This window comes from Muscardinus avellanarius (assembly GCF_963383645.1).
Source record: "Muscardinus avellanarius genome assembly, chromosome: 4".
NCBI lineage: Eukaryota > Metazoa > Chordata > Mammalia > Rodentia > Gliridae > Muscardinus > Muscardinus avellanarius.
In genome coordinates, this window is record NC_137789.1 from 161,755,264 (window position 1) to 161,769,954 (window position 14,691).

The 14,691-nt window shown below is 63.9% G+C and overlaps 1 protein-coding gene across 1 annotated transcript; it reads left to right on the forward strand.

Annotated features, from left to right (window-relative positions):
* Window positions 1-3,515: 3,515 nt before the first annotated feature.
* On the forward strand, window positions 3,516-10,898 carry PWWP2B (PWWP domain containing 2B; the record flags this gene model as incomplete). Its single annotated transcript, XM_080695113.1, has 2 exons — window positions 3,516-3,640; window positions 9,233-10,898. 2 exons carry the CDS (start codon window positions 3,516-3,518, stop codon window positions 10,896-10,898), a joined length of 1,791 nt encoding a protein of 596 aa, XP_080551239.1.
* Between the last annotated feature and the right edge of the window lie 3,793 nt (window positions 10,899-14,691).

The following is a 14,691-nucleotide window of genomic DNA, read 5'->3' on the forward strand; positions in this document are numbered from 1 at the left end:
GGCAGGGTCATAGGTCACTCTCTGAAAGCACTCACCTCCTGGGCTCTTCAGAAGCTCCACCATACTTGGCTGGATACCAGCGGGGCAGAGCCTGCGCAGGGCATGTGGGCACAGCGTTTGCTCCCCACCCCTGACCATGCCGTTGAGGCTTGGAGTGGGGTGGGCCTGAGGATCCCCCTGCAGGCTCAGCTACATGGGAGGACCGTGATGGGGTGCTGGTGGTAGTCACGGGGACAGTGATGATGGTGGTCTTGGTAACGGTGATGGTGCTGGTAGTGGTGGCGATGGCTTTAAGGGTGGTAGTGGTGATGATGGTGATAATGGTGATGGCAGTGGTGATAGCGATGATGGTGGTGGTGAAAGAATGGTGGTGCTTATGGCAACAGTGATGGCGGTGGTGGTGATGGTGCTGAGAACCATGGTGGTGGTGATGGTGACAGTTATGGTGATAATGAGGATGTGATGGCGGTGGTGAGGGTGGTGGTGATGATGGCAGTGACTGGTGGTGGTGGTGGTGGTGACAGTTGTGATAATGATGGTGGTGGTGGTGACAGCAGTGACAGTGGTGGTGGTGATGGTGGGGATAGACACGGTAGCTGGCACGTGCAGAGTTCCTGCTGAGGACTGGCTCTATGCTGAGTTAATCCACACTATATGCCTAAGTGGTAGTCATCATTCCCACTTCACAGACGAGGACACTGAGCAGGGGTGGTGGACCGACTCAAGATCAGATAGGAGAGTCTGCAGTGTGGCCCGGAGCCCACCCTCCTAGCCAGCTCTCTGCATCATCTCCAGTGCAGCTCTGGCAGGTTCTGTTCCCAGCCAGGCCAATCGAATGCTTCCAAGGCTCTGTGGTGTGCAGGGAGGTCAGGCTTCTCCAGCTGCAAAGACTCCCTTGAGCCCCTGCCTCAGAGAGCGCCACAAAAACTGTGTCCGGCAGCCTCAGGGAAACCTGACTCCCCAGATGCCTTAGGGAGGCCCCACTCTACACACCCGCATGGCTTCCCAGTGGACCAGACAGCCCCACCAGGTCCCACCCTCAATGGCCTGCCCCCAACAACTGCCGGGCCCCTGGCCCCCCCTGAGGCAGCCTGCGCCTACGCATGGAGGCCGACGCCTTTGGCCTCTGGGAAGCAACTCCAGAGAAATCCCTGGTCTCTGACCCACGGCTGTGGCCTGAGGCCTCCTGACCAGGCTGCAGTCCAGAGGTGCAGGACAAAGCCAGACGTTCGCAGGAAGCCTGCCCAGGGCCAGGCCTGGTGAGCTCAGCTGTGCCGCCTGTGGCCCTAGGGCACGCTGTGGCTGTGGGCAGCCTCAGCCTGGTCAGCGGAGTCCTGAGCCTCCCATCTTGGGGAGACCAAAGCTAACTGTGAAGTGCCATGGTGAGTCTTGGGAAGAGCCTGCGGCCCGCCTTCTGGTCCTGAGCCCAGAGAGAACTCAGCCAGCCCTTCCCCGGCCACGCCCCCGGCCACGCCCCAGGCTGGGAGCCTTCCACAGCCGCGTACTGCCCACTACAGGCAGTCCTCTGGACGGTCTCCTGGCCCCTCGGCACCCCCACTGTGCCCACGGGACCTAAAGGGCCGGCTCTGCCTCCCGCGCCTGTCCTGTAGGCTTTGTGGAGAGGTGCCTGCTGGGGCTTTACGGGTCTCTAGGGAAGGGTAGGCAGTGCTGAGGCTTCTCTCCTTTCTACCAGGGCAGCCACTGTCTGCTCACCGCAGGCAGCTGCGCCAAAGTGGTGTCCGGCGCCACCCAGCACTGGTCAGCCTGAGCACCCAGGCCTGACCCCGGCAGTGCAGGATCAGAGAGCCGGGACAAGGAGCTGATACCCCGAGGTCATCTGCATTTTAATCAAGGATGGGCAGCTCCCACCGCCTTCTGGAAACCAGGGGGAGGGAGTGGGAGCCTGTGGGCGGGGCCGGCTGCTCGGGTGAGGCCCAAAGGCCACCATTTTTATTGCAAAGCAATCTGCTCTCTTTCTAAATATTCTACTGAGTGAACAGGTTTTTAAAAATGGCTTCCAAGTGCAATTAAAAATACACAGCTCACAGCACAAACCAGGCTGGCAGAGGCAGAGAGAGGGGCAGGGGCCATGGCTGGCTTCTGATCTGTGGCCTGTGAGCTGCAGCTGCAGAGGTCTCCCTCAGGCCTCTCCCGCCAGCCCACCCACCCACAGCCCCATGGGACTACACACACACACACACACACACACACACACACACACACACACACACACGCTTCCCAGGGCCCAGCAAGACCACACCTGAAACTGCCCCAACTGAGTTCCCAGGCGCCCTGCCTCACCCGGAGTGCTTCAGAGGCTGTCCACCCTCTTCTGGGCCCACACAGTCTGACCCTGCCTCTGCAGGGAGCCAGCTGCTCAAGCATCTCCCTTACACCACTGGTGGACACACCCTTGGCACCCCACCCATGCTGCCCCACCAGCCCAGGAGCTATTGCTGGCGGTCTGTGGTTCTGCCTCGGGGCCCAGGATCTCTGGGACGCCAGGGAGCTCTGCTCAGTTGGTGATGGGGCTAGGCGGGTGGGCCGGCCAGCTCCTAGCCCTGGCCCCGGTCTGGGAAGCGTGCCTGCTGCATGGCACTCCAAAGTCGTCCTCTCCCAGCAATGGAGCCCCTCCAATCCCATCCCCCAATCTCAGACCTGGAGAGGAGTCTCTGACTGCCTGGTTGGCTCCCTGGAGGGCGAGTGGCACTCGTACCCAGGCTCCAACTGTTCCCGGAGGTGCCAGGTGGGTGAGCAGGGGCAGCGGGGACCAGCAGGCAGGTGGCCGTCAGCTCTCTCCCCCTCTGTGCATCATGTCCGAAGTCAGGACAGGGAGCCTGGCTTAGGGCCCACGACAGGGCCAGGCCACCATCCCAGCCGGCCCGGGGGCAACAGGTTAAGTGGTCCTGAGCCGGTGAGCACGCGAAGGGTCCAGCGTTTGCTGAGCACCTCTCCCTCCACACATCCCAGTCCCCCCCTAGCCAAGGCTGCACGCTGGAGGAAGGCCCTCGGCCACGGGGACCTGAGGGATGTGACCCGGGCCTGGACGTCGTTACCTTCCCAACCCCTTCCCCACGCACAGGGCATCCTGAGCCTGGGTCCTCTGGTTACCCAAGGGGGTGCTGAGCACCCCGGTGGCCCCGTGAGGGGCGGGGGCCATTTGGCTGTTGTCTTGCTATAGATGGGGCTGGTGCCTTCTCCGCACCCGAGTCTCCTGCGCCCGCGGGGACTTCCTCCCGGGAGCCGGGTGGCCACGGAGCCAGGCACGGTGTGTGTGGGGGGGCGCCGCCGAGCCCTGGGGTGCAGAGCCGAGGCAGGGCGGGACGGGGAGGGGAGCGGGGGCCAGGGCTGGTCCCGGAAGGCATGGCCGGGGTCCGCTCCCCTCGCTCCGGCCCGGGATGCCGGCCGGCGGCGCACCGGGAGGCCCGCCCGCCCGCCCGGCCGGCGGCCAGCGAGCTTTGTGACGTCAGGCGGCGTCACGCGGGCTGACCCGGCGGCGGCCTCGAGCGCGGAGCATGGAGCCGCGGGCCGGCTGCCGGCTGCCGGTGCGGGTGGAGCAGGTCGTCAACGGCGCGCTGGTGGTCACCGTGAGCTGCGGCGAGCGCAGCTTCGCGGGGGTCCTGCTGGACTGCACGAAAAAGTGAGCGGGCGGGGCGCGGGCCGGCACCCCTCCGGACCGGCCGGGCCGCGGGCGGGCGGGCGGGCGGGGCGGCACCGGCGCCCGCTTTCGGTTTGCGCCGGCCTGGGTTCGCCGGCCGGCGCCGCTCAGGGCACAAGTGGCTCTCTCCCCAAGTCCTGCGACTTGGGCGGGAGGACGCGTGGAGGGGCTGCGAGCGCCCGGCCCGAACTCTGCACATCTGGTGTAATTAACCACTTTTCTTTGTTTAGACAGACTGCTGAATTTGGCTCTTTTCGGAATGTGGTCCGCTCCAGGGGGGTCAGATGCGCGGGGGTCTTGCTCTGTGGCTTAGGAGCGGGGATCTTGCCCCTGTCGTGGGTCCCCGCGGTGTGCAGGAGTGGCTGATGGGGAGCAGCTGTGCCTGCTGCAGGGTCCCAGAGCCGCGGGGAGGAGTGGAAGAGCCGAGCTGTAGGGCTGGCAGCCCCTCTGGAGACGCACCTGTGCACCCGCTGCTGCAGGACCCCTGGGCTGCAGATGCGCCTCCAGGTCCCGGTCACATGGTAGTGAGCTGGCTGTCACTGCCAGATAAATGATTAGGCATTAATCATCTCTTGCTGGGCTTTATTTCAAAACTGGGAGCAGTGGATGTCCCCGCTTTCAAAGACCCAACTTTTTCCCTCCCCAAAGCCCAGATTTCCCGTCTGGCGTGGACGAGCAGGGTCCTTCCTCCCTTGACAGTTATCTCGCTGACACTATCTCTTCATTAGATGTGCCAGAAGCCATTTATGCACAAGTCATGTGACTTAACATATGTCCTCCTGTGTGACTGCTACCCTGCTCTGTGTGGCTACCACTGGGCATGACGCTGGGGGCCTGCAGGCGGCCACCTGGAGCTGCAGAGAGCCAGGGACTTGGGGTGGCTGTGACCCCTGCCCGCTGATGGCGGCCTCATCCTCCCTGGCCTGGTGGGCTCCATCCTGGTCTGCAGGGTGGCTTGCCAGCCCTGCAGGCACAACTCTGGCCTTTCCTCTCTGGAGAGGGGTATTTGCAGAGAAGTTCCCCATTTCCTGGGCTGTCTGACTCAGGGTGAGGTAGACCGACACAGCTTGACCTGTGGCTGGAGATGTGTGCTGTCTGCAGAGGCAGCGGGCGCCCTCCCTGAGGCCTCTAGCCAACCTGTGTGCAGATCTACGCCCCCGTGGTGGAGAGAAGCAGGCCTGCTGAGATCCTGGCCTGGGAACTGGCAGCTGTAGAACGTGTGGCGTGGGTGTCAGTACTGCCGCAGCCACGCTCGGCCGTAACCAGAGCTGCCCTGGAGCCTGGAGCTGGCCTAGTGGGCGCAGCTCTGCCCTGCTCCACCTGGCACTCTCTGGAGCCCACTGACTGTCCTTGAACAGAACCTGCAGATAAACCTGGCTCCCTGCCCCTCCGGCCCTCCCAGGCTCAGCCCCCAGACTGCCCGGCTTCTGCCTGCAGTCTTTCCTGCGCCTGGCCCCCTACTTTCTGTTCTCAGTTCTTTACCCACAACATTAGGAGTCCCAAAGCAATTGTTTACTGGCCTGCAGGGCAGGCAGGATCCTGGACGCAGCGCACAACCCAGGAGCATGCGGGTCCCAGAGGGACGGTGGTCACGCAGGCTGTGTTCAGGGTGGAAGGACACTGTTTCTGGATGCTGATGTATTGGTGGTCCGCCTCGTTCAGACACAGACCTGGAGGGCTGGTTGCCCACTTCAGTGCTAGCCTGCTATACATTTCCTGGCTGGATTAAAATGGCCACACAGATGGGTCCTAGTCACACAGGCTCCTGGACAGAAGGAATGAAGCAGGGCCCAGGCACCAGTGTTTATGTGGGCCAGCTTGGGGGAGGCATCTTTCCCTGTTTGCAGAGGGGAGAGGAGCTCTGCAGGGCCTGGGCCCAGCAGGGCTGCTCCGTGTGGAACCTGCTTCAAGCTGCAGTGTGGTCTGCAGCAAGCTCTCCCCTGCTCTGGGCGCCCCTCCGTCCACACATTCGTGTGCGTTCTCTGAGCACCTAAAGCTTCCAAGGCCTGAGCCAGCTGCCTTCAACAAGCCCCACTTCCCAGAATGTTGGAGGGTTCCTTCCAGAGCTTTGATGGCCCACGCTGTGCCTGAGGGGTCGTGGGGCGGGCATTGTTTGTGGGTGCTTTGGGAGTGCACCTCTGGTTGAGGCTCTCAGGAGGGGTGTCCCTGGCCCTGGGACAGGCTCAGGGTGGTAGAGGGCTGGTCTCATGGACAGTGGGTGTGAGGGCGCTTTCAGCTGCCTGGTGACCCAAAGCCTCCAGCCTCCACCTCCAACCTGGTGTTCCTCAGACTTGGGCTGTGTGAGTCACAGGGTGTGTTACCAGGGTGCCATCCTCTGTGACCAGGACCCCAGCTGCTGCCTGTCCCCTGCAAAAGAGTGCCAAGTCCTGGCACATCCCCCATCCAGGACGGAGACTCAGCTGCCAGCAGATGGTCCTGGATGACTCCCCAGGGCATGGGATGAGCTGGGTGTGGGGGCTGCGGCAGGGCTGGGACTCCTCCCTGCCCGGGTAGCTGGAGCACCACAGGCTGGTGCCCAAGGCTCTGTTTGGCAGGCTGGCCTTGGTTGCTTCTCCAGGGGTCTGCCATCTCAGCAAGCAGAGTAGGCATGGGGTAGGGTGGGGAGGGCCTGGCTGCTGCTCTTGGGGAGCCAGTGATTGCTAAGACCTTGGAGTCAGGATGCTGGGGCCCACCTCCTCTCCCCTGGAGATCCTGGGTCATTTTCCACAGCGAGGGGCAGGCCCCATTGTGTACCCTGGGAAAGAGCTTATCCAGCATCCAGGCAAGCTGCTGGCCCCGACTGCTGGAGCAGACGCAGTCCCGAGAGGCCTTCGTGTGCCCACCCTGTGACCTGCCGGGCCTTCCTGCCCCAGGCCTGCTGTGCTCCAGCTCTGTGGGTAGCTGCCTGCAGGCTGCAGAAAGACACGGTGGGCACTTTCTAAACCAGACGGATAGACAGCCTGGGCTGGGGCCTTGGGTGCTTGGGTCCCGGCCATGCTGGCTGCAGGCTCCTGGCTGTGTGGAGAGGTTTCTGTGGGCTCCCATGGGCTTTGCATGTGCAGTGTTACAATCCCGGAGCCCTGTTGACTCACCCCTGTAGGCAGCAGCAGGCAGCCTTCCCCCCCTCTGGAGGCTAGGGGATGGCTACACTGGCGGGGGAGGGGCAGAGGCTGCCCGAGGTGCCCGCAGCCTTGTGTCCTGGGTCTGCCTGGTCAGGAGAGCCAGATGGAAGCGGCTGCAGGCAGGGGCGCCCGGAGCTCTGCGTTCTTCCTGCCCCTGGGCTGGCCTCAGCTGGGCTGCTCTGGGTGGTTGGCTGGGCAGGACCCCCAGGTGAGTCCCAGGGATGTGGCTTGGCCACCGCTGGCCTGCCGTGACCTTGAACCAGGCCCAGTGCCCCAACCTCGAGCCTTGCCAGGTCACTGCAGAGGGGAAGAGCCTCGGTGTCCCCCGGAAGCTCTAACTCTGCCCCCCAGGAATGGTGCTACCTTTTGCGTTGGGGTCTGGCCCCCCATTTGAGCCTCCTGGGCTTCTCACCCCTACCTCGGTTTCCCCAGCTTTTCCTCAAAACAGAGGTTCTTTGCTCTGACTCTGAGCTCCCCAAGGATGCTGTCTTGAGGTTTGCTTCCGGGTCCCCTCAGTTTTCTGCGTGGAGACATTGGCCAGCCCAGCCCGGGCTCCCACCCTGGTGAGTCACCCCAGTCCCCAGGGCCCCTCCCCACACGCCTGCCTTCCGCCCAAGGGTAGGGGCCCATGGCTGCATCCACCCGGAAGGCCTGTGAGTCCAGGGCGGACCCTGGCAGGCCGGGGATGGCTCGAGACCTGCAGTGTTGCCTGTGGTGCCAGGCCGGAGGGCCTCTGTCCCTGGGGCTAGGCCAGTGCGGCCATGGCTTGGCCTTGCCAAGGGTGCGGGGCGTGGGGGCCGTGGGCTGCAGTGTTCTGGACAGTTCTCAGGTAGAGTGGCTTCTGTTGACTGGGGCAGTTTCCCTGGTCCTGCCTCACCGTCCCATCTGAAGACAGGGATGGCAATGCTGGCATCCCAGGGGGTACTGAAGGGTTGAGGGGGCACCTGCTGTGAGCTTTGCCAGGGCCCCAGGGCTGCCCAGCCTGTGGGCCAGCCCTTCCCACTGTTTACCCACCAGGCAGCTCGAGGGTGTGGCCAGGCAGGGCGGCAGCTCCAGGAAGGAAGTATGGCTGCCTGCGTGCCCCGCGGTTCTGCAGGGCCGGCTCCTCCAGTTCTGGGCTTGCGTAGGCTCCGAGGTGTTCTTGGGGTCGGCAGGGGAAAGCCGGGCTGCTTCCCAGCTGAGCTGGCCCCAGGCCCGTGCCTCCTGCGGGGGACTGTGGCCAGGTCAGGACCTGTGTCTCCCAGCTAGGGCTGTGTGTCCACCTTAATCACACAGCCTCCTGCAGCACCCATAGCCAGGCCTGTGAGATGGGGCGACCCCCACCTGCTGTGTGCGGCCATGCAGAGGCTGCGGACCCCCTAAGGTGAACCTTCTGAGGGGGTGGAGTCCACTCCTGAGCCATGGGCCAGGGCTTGGGCGATGTCCGGCTGAGGGCTGTCTATAGTGTGGCTCTGGGTCTCTGGGTCCCTGGACCTAGCTGATGGGGGCGCTCTGCCAACACAGGCAGGCCGCATGTTGGAGGACATGGGGATGCAGAGCCCAGGGAGGCGAGGGCGATGGATGAAGGGGAGGAGGGCGCCAAGAGCCGCCCTTTGCACCCTGGTGGCTGTGAAATCTGCGGTTCCTGGCCTGCGGTCTGTCCTCAGCCTGTGTGGTCAGGGTTCCACGTCCCCACCCCAGAGAGAGGTCTGCCCAGGCAGCCAGTCCCTCAGGTGGCCTGCTGGCTATCTGGACCTGAGCCGCCCCGGCTGGTTCCTGGACGTTGCCCCTGGTAGCAATACTTTTGCCCCTCTCACTTGAAGATCCATCATGGGTCCCCTGTGGGGGGCTGGTGGGAGGTCCTTCAGGGTCGTGGTGGGCAGGAGTGGACGCAGCACTCCTGAGGGCCAGAGGGGTGGTTGGGGCCCTGAGGGACTGGGCTCTGGTCTGTGGCCACTCGGCCCTCTGGGTGGCAGAGGCTGTGGCTCCCACCCACACAGTCAACAGAGGCCCCTGGCACCAGAATGCTGCAGAGAGAGGGCCTGAGGGCCTTTGGGGGTCTTCCCTGGCTCCCCACCCCTTCTGGGCAGACTTCTCTTGAGGAAGAGGGGAGGGAACCAACAGAGACCATGAACAGGGACCACCAGCCGCAGCAGCTGGACCCTCAGGCCAGGTCAGGCAACATCTCTGGACACAGACCCTGTTCCCGGGCTGCGTGCCAGTGCTCCAGCTATGAGCCTCCTTCCCTGTGGCCACAGGCTGATGTGGGGCACCGTGATCAGGGAAGTGGCCTGCAGACCACGTGCCACGGGCCTGAAGGGCGTGCGTCCACCTGGGGCTGCACATCACCTGTGGCCCAGCAGTGCCACCTGCAACCCCGCACAGACAGCCCAGGCCTGCTTGAGAGGACCCAACCGCAGGCCGGGCGTGGCTGGGGCCTCTCCTCACGCTCTGTTTCTGTCTCCCCCGCCAGGTCCGGCCTCTTTGGGCTGCCCACGCTGGCTCCGCTGCCCCTGGCCGACAACCCCCCTGCAGTCAGCTGCCATGGCCAGGGCCCCGAGGAGGGGGACGGAGAAGGGATGCAGCTGCGCACAGGCTCCCCACCTCCTCCCCCCAGGGCCCAGCCCCCTGAGGACCAGCCCCCTGGGACAGCCGGCCCCGAGCCACCCCCACCCCTCGTGCCGCCGCTGCCGGCAGGGAGCCTGCCCCCCTACCCGCCGTACTTCGAAGGTGCCCCGTTCCCTCACCCGCTCTGGCTGAGAAATACCTACCAGCAGTGGGTGCCACAGCCCCCACCCAGGACCATCAAGCGGACGCGGCGGCGTCTGTCCCGCAACCGAGACCCAGGCCGGCTCATCCTGAGCACCATCCGCCTGCGGCCTCGCCAAGTCCTCTGCGAAAAGTGCAAGACCACGGTGAGTCCCCAGGAGCCCGGCGCTGGCCCCCAGGGCGCTCCCAGGCCCCGGCGGAGGCTGGGCAGCGCCCCAGACAGGGAGCACCTCAAGCCCGAGGAGCAGGAGGATGGCGACCCTGCCACCGTGGCCACCACGAGGAGGAGCAAGAGGGAGAGGCGGGAGGAGGACAGGGCCTCCGGGGAGCAGGTGCCTCGGAGCCCAGTCATCAAGATCTCCTACAGCACGCCCCAGGGCAAGGGCGAGGTGGTCAAGATCCCTTCCCGGGTGCACGGCTCTCTAGAGCCCTTCTGCCCCCCGCTGAATGGCAGCCAGGACCCCGAGATGCTGCAGGATGCGGACCCCAGGGGCAGTGAGGACCGGCCGCCCAGCGGGCCCCCGGCCTCCATCCCCAAGCTCAAGCTGACACGGCCTGTGCCTCGGGGCTCGGACCTACCACCTCCCAAGATCCGCCTGAAGCCCCACCGCGTGGGGGCCGGCGAGCGGGAGCCCCTGTACAGGGCGGAGCTGGTGGAGGAGTTGAACGGCTGCCGCCAAGGCCCCCGGGCCAGCTCGCTTGCCCTCTTTGCCGACGGCTCTGGCCATGGACTGGAGGACCTGTCTTCTGGAAGTTCTGGTGAGGACGATGACTTCAGGGGGTGTCCCTCTGATAAAGAGGGGCGCGGCAGCTTGACTTTTCTTGTCGAGTGCCCCAAGCGGAGAGCAGATTGTGCCAGCGAGTCCGTGTGCAGCAGCGACAGCCTGGACGAGTCCAAGTCGTCCAGCTCGGAGGCGGCATCTGCGGACACCGGGGACCTCTCCTCCGGGGACGGCGCATCCGTGCCTTCCTCCTCCGCTCGCCAGACTGTCCCGCCCCTGACTGTTCGGCTGCACACGCAGAGTGTCTCTAAGTGCGTGACCGAGGACGGACGGACGGTGGCCGTGGGGGACGTCGTGTGGGGTAAGGTTCATGGTTTTCCTTGGTGGCCAGCCCGTGTCCTTGACATCAGCCTTGGCCAGAAGGAGGACGGAGAGCCCTCTTGGCAAGAAGCAAAAGTCTCATGGTTCGGGTCTCCGACTACATCATTCTTGTCTATTTCAAAACTCTCCCCTTTCTCTGAATTTTTCAAACTGAGATTTAACCGTAAGAAGAAGGGGATGTATCGGAAAGCTATAACCGAGGCTGCAAATGCCGCGAGACACGTGGGGCCAGAAGTAAGGGAGCTCTTGACCCAATTTGAAACGTAACTTTGGTTCCCTGACCAGGTGAGTGCGTGTGCCGGGCATCTGAGCTTGCGTCCACGCGGAGGCGCCAGGGCCGCGGGAGCCCAGCCCGGTGTGCCTGCTACTGCATGCTGGGCTCCACCCCTCTGGCTCCTATGAAGGGAGCCACCGAAAATGGTTGGCCTCCTCGGTATTGTCGCCTGAGCCCCGAGGTTTAGACATAGACCACTTACCACCAGCTGTTTGTTGAAGGCTAGCTTGAGTTCTGCGGCTGTTTTTCAAAGGAAGCCCCTTAAAGGATTTCCTTACTCTTCAATTAGGATTTTGGAGGAAGGGTTGTGTTTGAGGGATGCTGGGGGCGGGGGAGCCCAGGGTGGGCATGGTCTTGGACCACCCTTGCTCTCTTCTCAAAGCCTGGTGCAGGGCTCGGGCCTCTGGGTGTTCTTGAATGCACTTACTGGCAGGAAGGAGGAGCGGCCAGGTGAGCTCCTTACCTGCACATGGACCCACGCATCTTTCCTGAGCCAGCAAGGGCCTCCCACCCCCTCAGTACTGACTCCTCCTCTGTCAGTGGGTGTGTGGATTTTGGGCCACCCTTAGTGGCCAGGTGCTCTGGGTCCTGGGAAGCACCCTGTTCCTTGGGGAATGTCCCTGCCTCTACCCAGCAGAGCTCTGTAGAGTCAACAGCCAGGCCTCAAATAGGACCTCTGGGGCTGAGGGCATCACACCAGGAGGGCCGAAGGACATTACCCGTGGAGTTGCACACAGCCCTAGGGCACTTTTGGGTCATCGTGTGGATATCTGGAAGCGCACTGAGGGGCTGCGGCCCGCCCTGCCTTTCTGGCCGAGCATGCCCATATCTGACAGCGACGTAGTGCCGGCCGTCCTCCCGCCTCCCTGACCAGCCCTCCCACAGGCTGTGGGTGCCCCTCCTGGGGACAGCCTGTGGCCCTCTGTGCTTTCCTCTGGCTCTGTGACCTGATGCTCAGCCCCATGGGCACTGAGGATTGGGGGCCAGGGGTCTGCACACAGTACACCAGAGCAGCTCACAGCTAGGCTTCTGCCGTGTCTTGGTGACCTTCAGTGACCTTGTCCGCCTGGACCACCTGCTCACTCCACTGCCTGGCATCAGTGTGTCCAAGTGACAATACCCAGGCCTTAGCAGGATTGGCTGATGCTTGGTTGGGTTGGGGAAAGGACCTGGGGCACCCTTGGGCCCCTCCATTGATCGGCCATACACCTCTGTGCCTAGGAGGGGGCAGGGAGATGAGGATCCATCGCTGGGGCTGGCCCCAAGGCTGCCCACTGTCCAGGCTCCACCCTGGCCTTGTCCTCCCCAGTGGTCACTGGGGTACCTCAGCCTTTCCCCTAGAGCCTCTCCTGAGCCAGGCTGGTTTCGTCAGTTCTGGGTATTGCGTGGGGCGGGGCAGGTGCGTGGGCTTGTGGGCATGGCTGGCAGGCTCTGCCTCTGGTCTGGGGCGGATGATGAGGGGCAGAAGATGCTCCCCTGGGGTATCCCGGGGGTGGCCTGGCCTCTTGGGATGCCTGGCTGCAGCCGCCTGCTGGTTGGCGCTCCATCCAGCTGGTCGGGCCTCACAGGGCCCCTGACCCCCTTCCCCAGTCCCAGCTTGGTGCCGTCCGTCCGTCCGTCCGTCCTCACTCTGGCTGAGCCTGCAGCTTCCTCTTCCATATGTGCTCTGTGAGCCCAGCTCTGTCCTTACGACCCCACCTCCGGTTCCTGGCTGCTGTGGCTACAGGGACTCAGTGACCGCAGGGGGCAGGGCGCATGCGGGTCTGCCCTAGGAGACTGGCTGGCTCTGGGCCCTGCGAGGCCGAGGCCGCACCTTGGAGAATGCAGCCGCGTAGGCTCCTTGCTGGCTGTGTTTATCCGGAAGCAAAGGAAAAATCTCACCTGACTGGTCGGCCCGCTGCAGAGGCCCCACTGGCAGGCTTCTCCTGGGGCCGTGCCTGGACCAGCCGGGCTGAGCAGCCCTTAGTTCTCAGGGGAGAGTGGGGTACTGGGTCCTTCAGTGTGCGTGCTCAGTGGTGTTTGCTTAGTCTGTGTTTTGGTTTTGTTTTAAGGATTAAAGTCAGAGTGCGGTGCTGAGCCAGTGAGAGCTGCTGCCCGCAGCCTGGGGCCTCCTGCCTGTGTGGACAGATGGGCTCCTGGATGGCGTTTGCTTTGAGGTTTTAGCCATGGGTTTGGGGGCAGCCCCCTCAGCCTTCTCTCTGCAGGGGGGGCGGGGTACAGGAGCCACCCTGTAGAAAGGTAACTTTCCCTGAGCAGAGGTGGGCGGGACCGATCGGTGATCTCAGTACCTGGGCGCCTCCTAGGAGGAGGAGACTGCTGGGGCTGGGGCTGGGGCTGCTGGGGGGGGGGGGGTCATCTCCCAGGTCTGGCTCTGCGGCTGCCAGAGGACAGCTGTGGCCAGCACACATTCCCTGAGGTTGGGGTGTCAGTGCTCCCCTGGCACATCTGGAACAGAGACAGCGGGTGCCCCACAAGACCCCTCACCACCTGGGCAGGTGGCTGGGGCTCAGCTGAGCAGGGCTTGGCACGATCCCCTGCAGACCGAGAGGTGCTGAGCCGGCGGGCGGGGCGGGGGCCTCTGCTCTCCGCGAGGACATAGCGTCGCCTGCGTGGCGGACACCGTGCCCCTCCTGAGGCCCGCCGCCCCAGGCGGAGGTGCAGAGGCCACAGTTTTCTCATCTGGCCTGGGGGTGATGGACAGCACCTGCTTCTCAGTCAGTGGGCAGTGCACACTCTGGGTGCCATGGCCAGCACGGGGCCTGTGGCTCCCCACAGGCAGCCTCCTGTGGAGGTCCACTGAGGCCTCTCCGGGTTGGTGTGGGGGGATTTCACTCAGGGGCTCCGACGAGGGGTCAGAGGCCGTGCTGGGGACGCATGTCTGGAGCAGAGTGGGTGCCCCTGTGCTCCCGCCCACAGTGCGCTCAGGGCCCTGCCAGCGCTGGCTGGGCCTCTGACCTACCGAAGGGAAAGGAGCTCCATAGCGTGCAGGGCCTGCCCCCAGACCCAGACCCGCCGCGCCTGGGAGGGCTGGTTTGCTCTCTAGCCATGGTCCTGTCCACCTGTTCTGCCCGTCTGCCTTCCCCCAAGGACAAATGGTGGCTGGATGCAGGCTGAGAGTGGGCAGAATCGTGGTGCCCTGGTGGGAGGCACATCTGGACGTTAGCGTGCCATCTTGGACAGGCACGCGTTGGGGGGAGGCACGGGGGCTTGAGAGCAGCAGGCAGACCTCTTTTTTTTTTTTTTTTTTTGTGGTACTGGGAATGGAACCCAGGGGCATTCTATCTCCAAGCTGAACCCACAGCCCTATTTTTTATTCTTTATTTTGAAACAGGGTCTCACTGAGTTGCAAAGGGCCTCACTAAGTAGCTGAGGCTGGACACAAATCCTCCTGTCTCAGTTTCCTAAGTACTGGGATTACGAGTGTGCATCACCACACCCCACAGAAGCCTTGCCTGGGACCCCGATGGCTGGCTCCCATAGGAGCTGAGATCCAGGGGTGAGCCAGACAGGAGCCGGCGGAGTGCGGAGTGTGTGGGGCAGAGGGAGCATCGGGGCTTGTCCCAGGTCAGCCCATCTGTGCTGCGGGTCGGCCCTGTTCTGGTAGGCCCGATCCAGGGGTGCCTGGAGAACTGTCCTGAACCAGCAGGCTGTGACTGGGCTGGGGCTGGTATGCCGAGGCTGCTCCCAGAGCTGGCCCCAGGCTGCGCACTGGGCCCCACTGCTGGCAGGGGCGATGCCTGAGGCCTGGGGCTGGGATGAGGGCATGACTAGAGGGGACAGCCATGG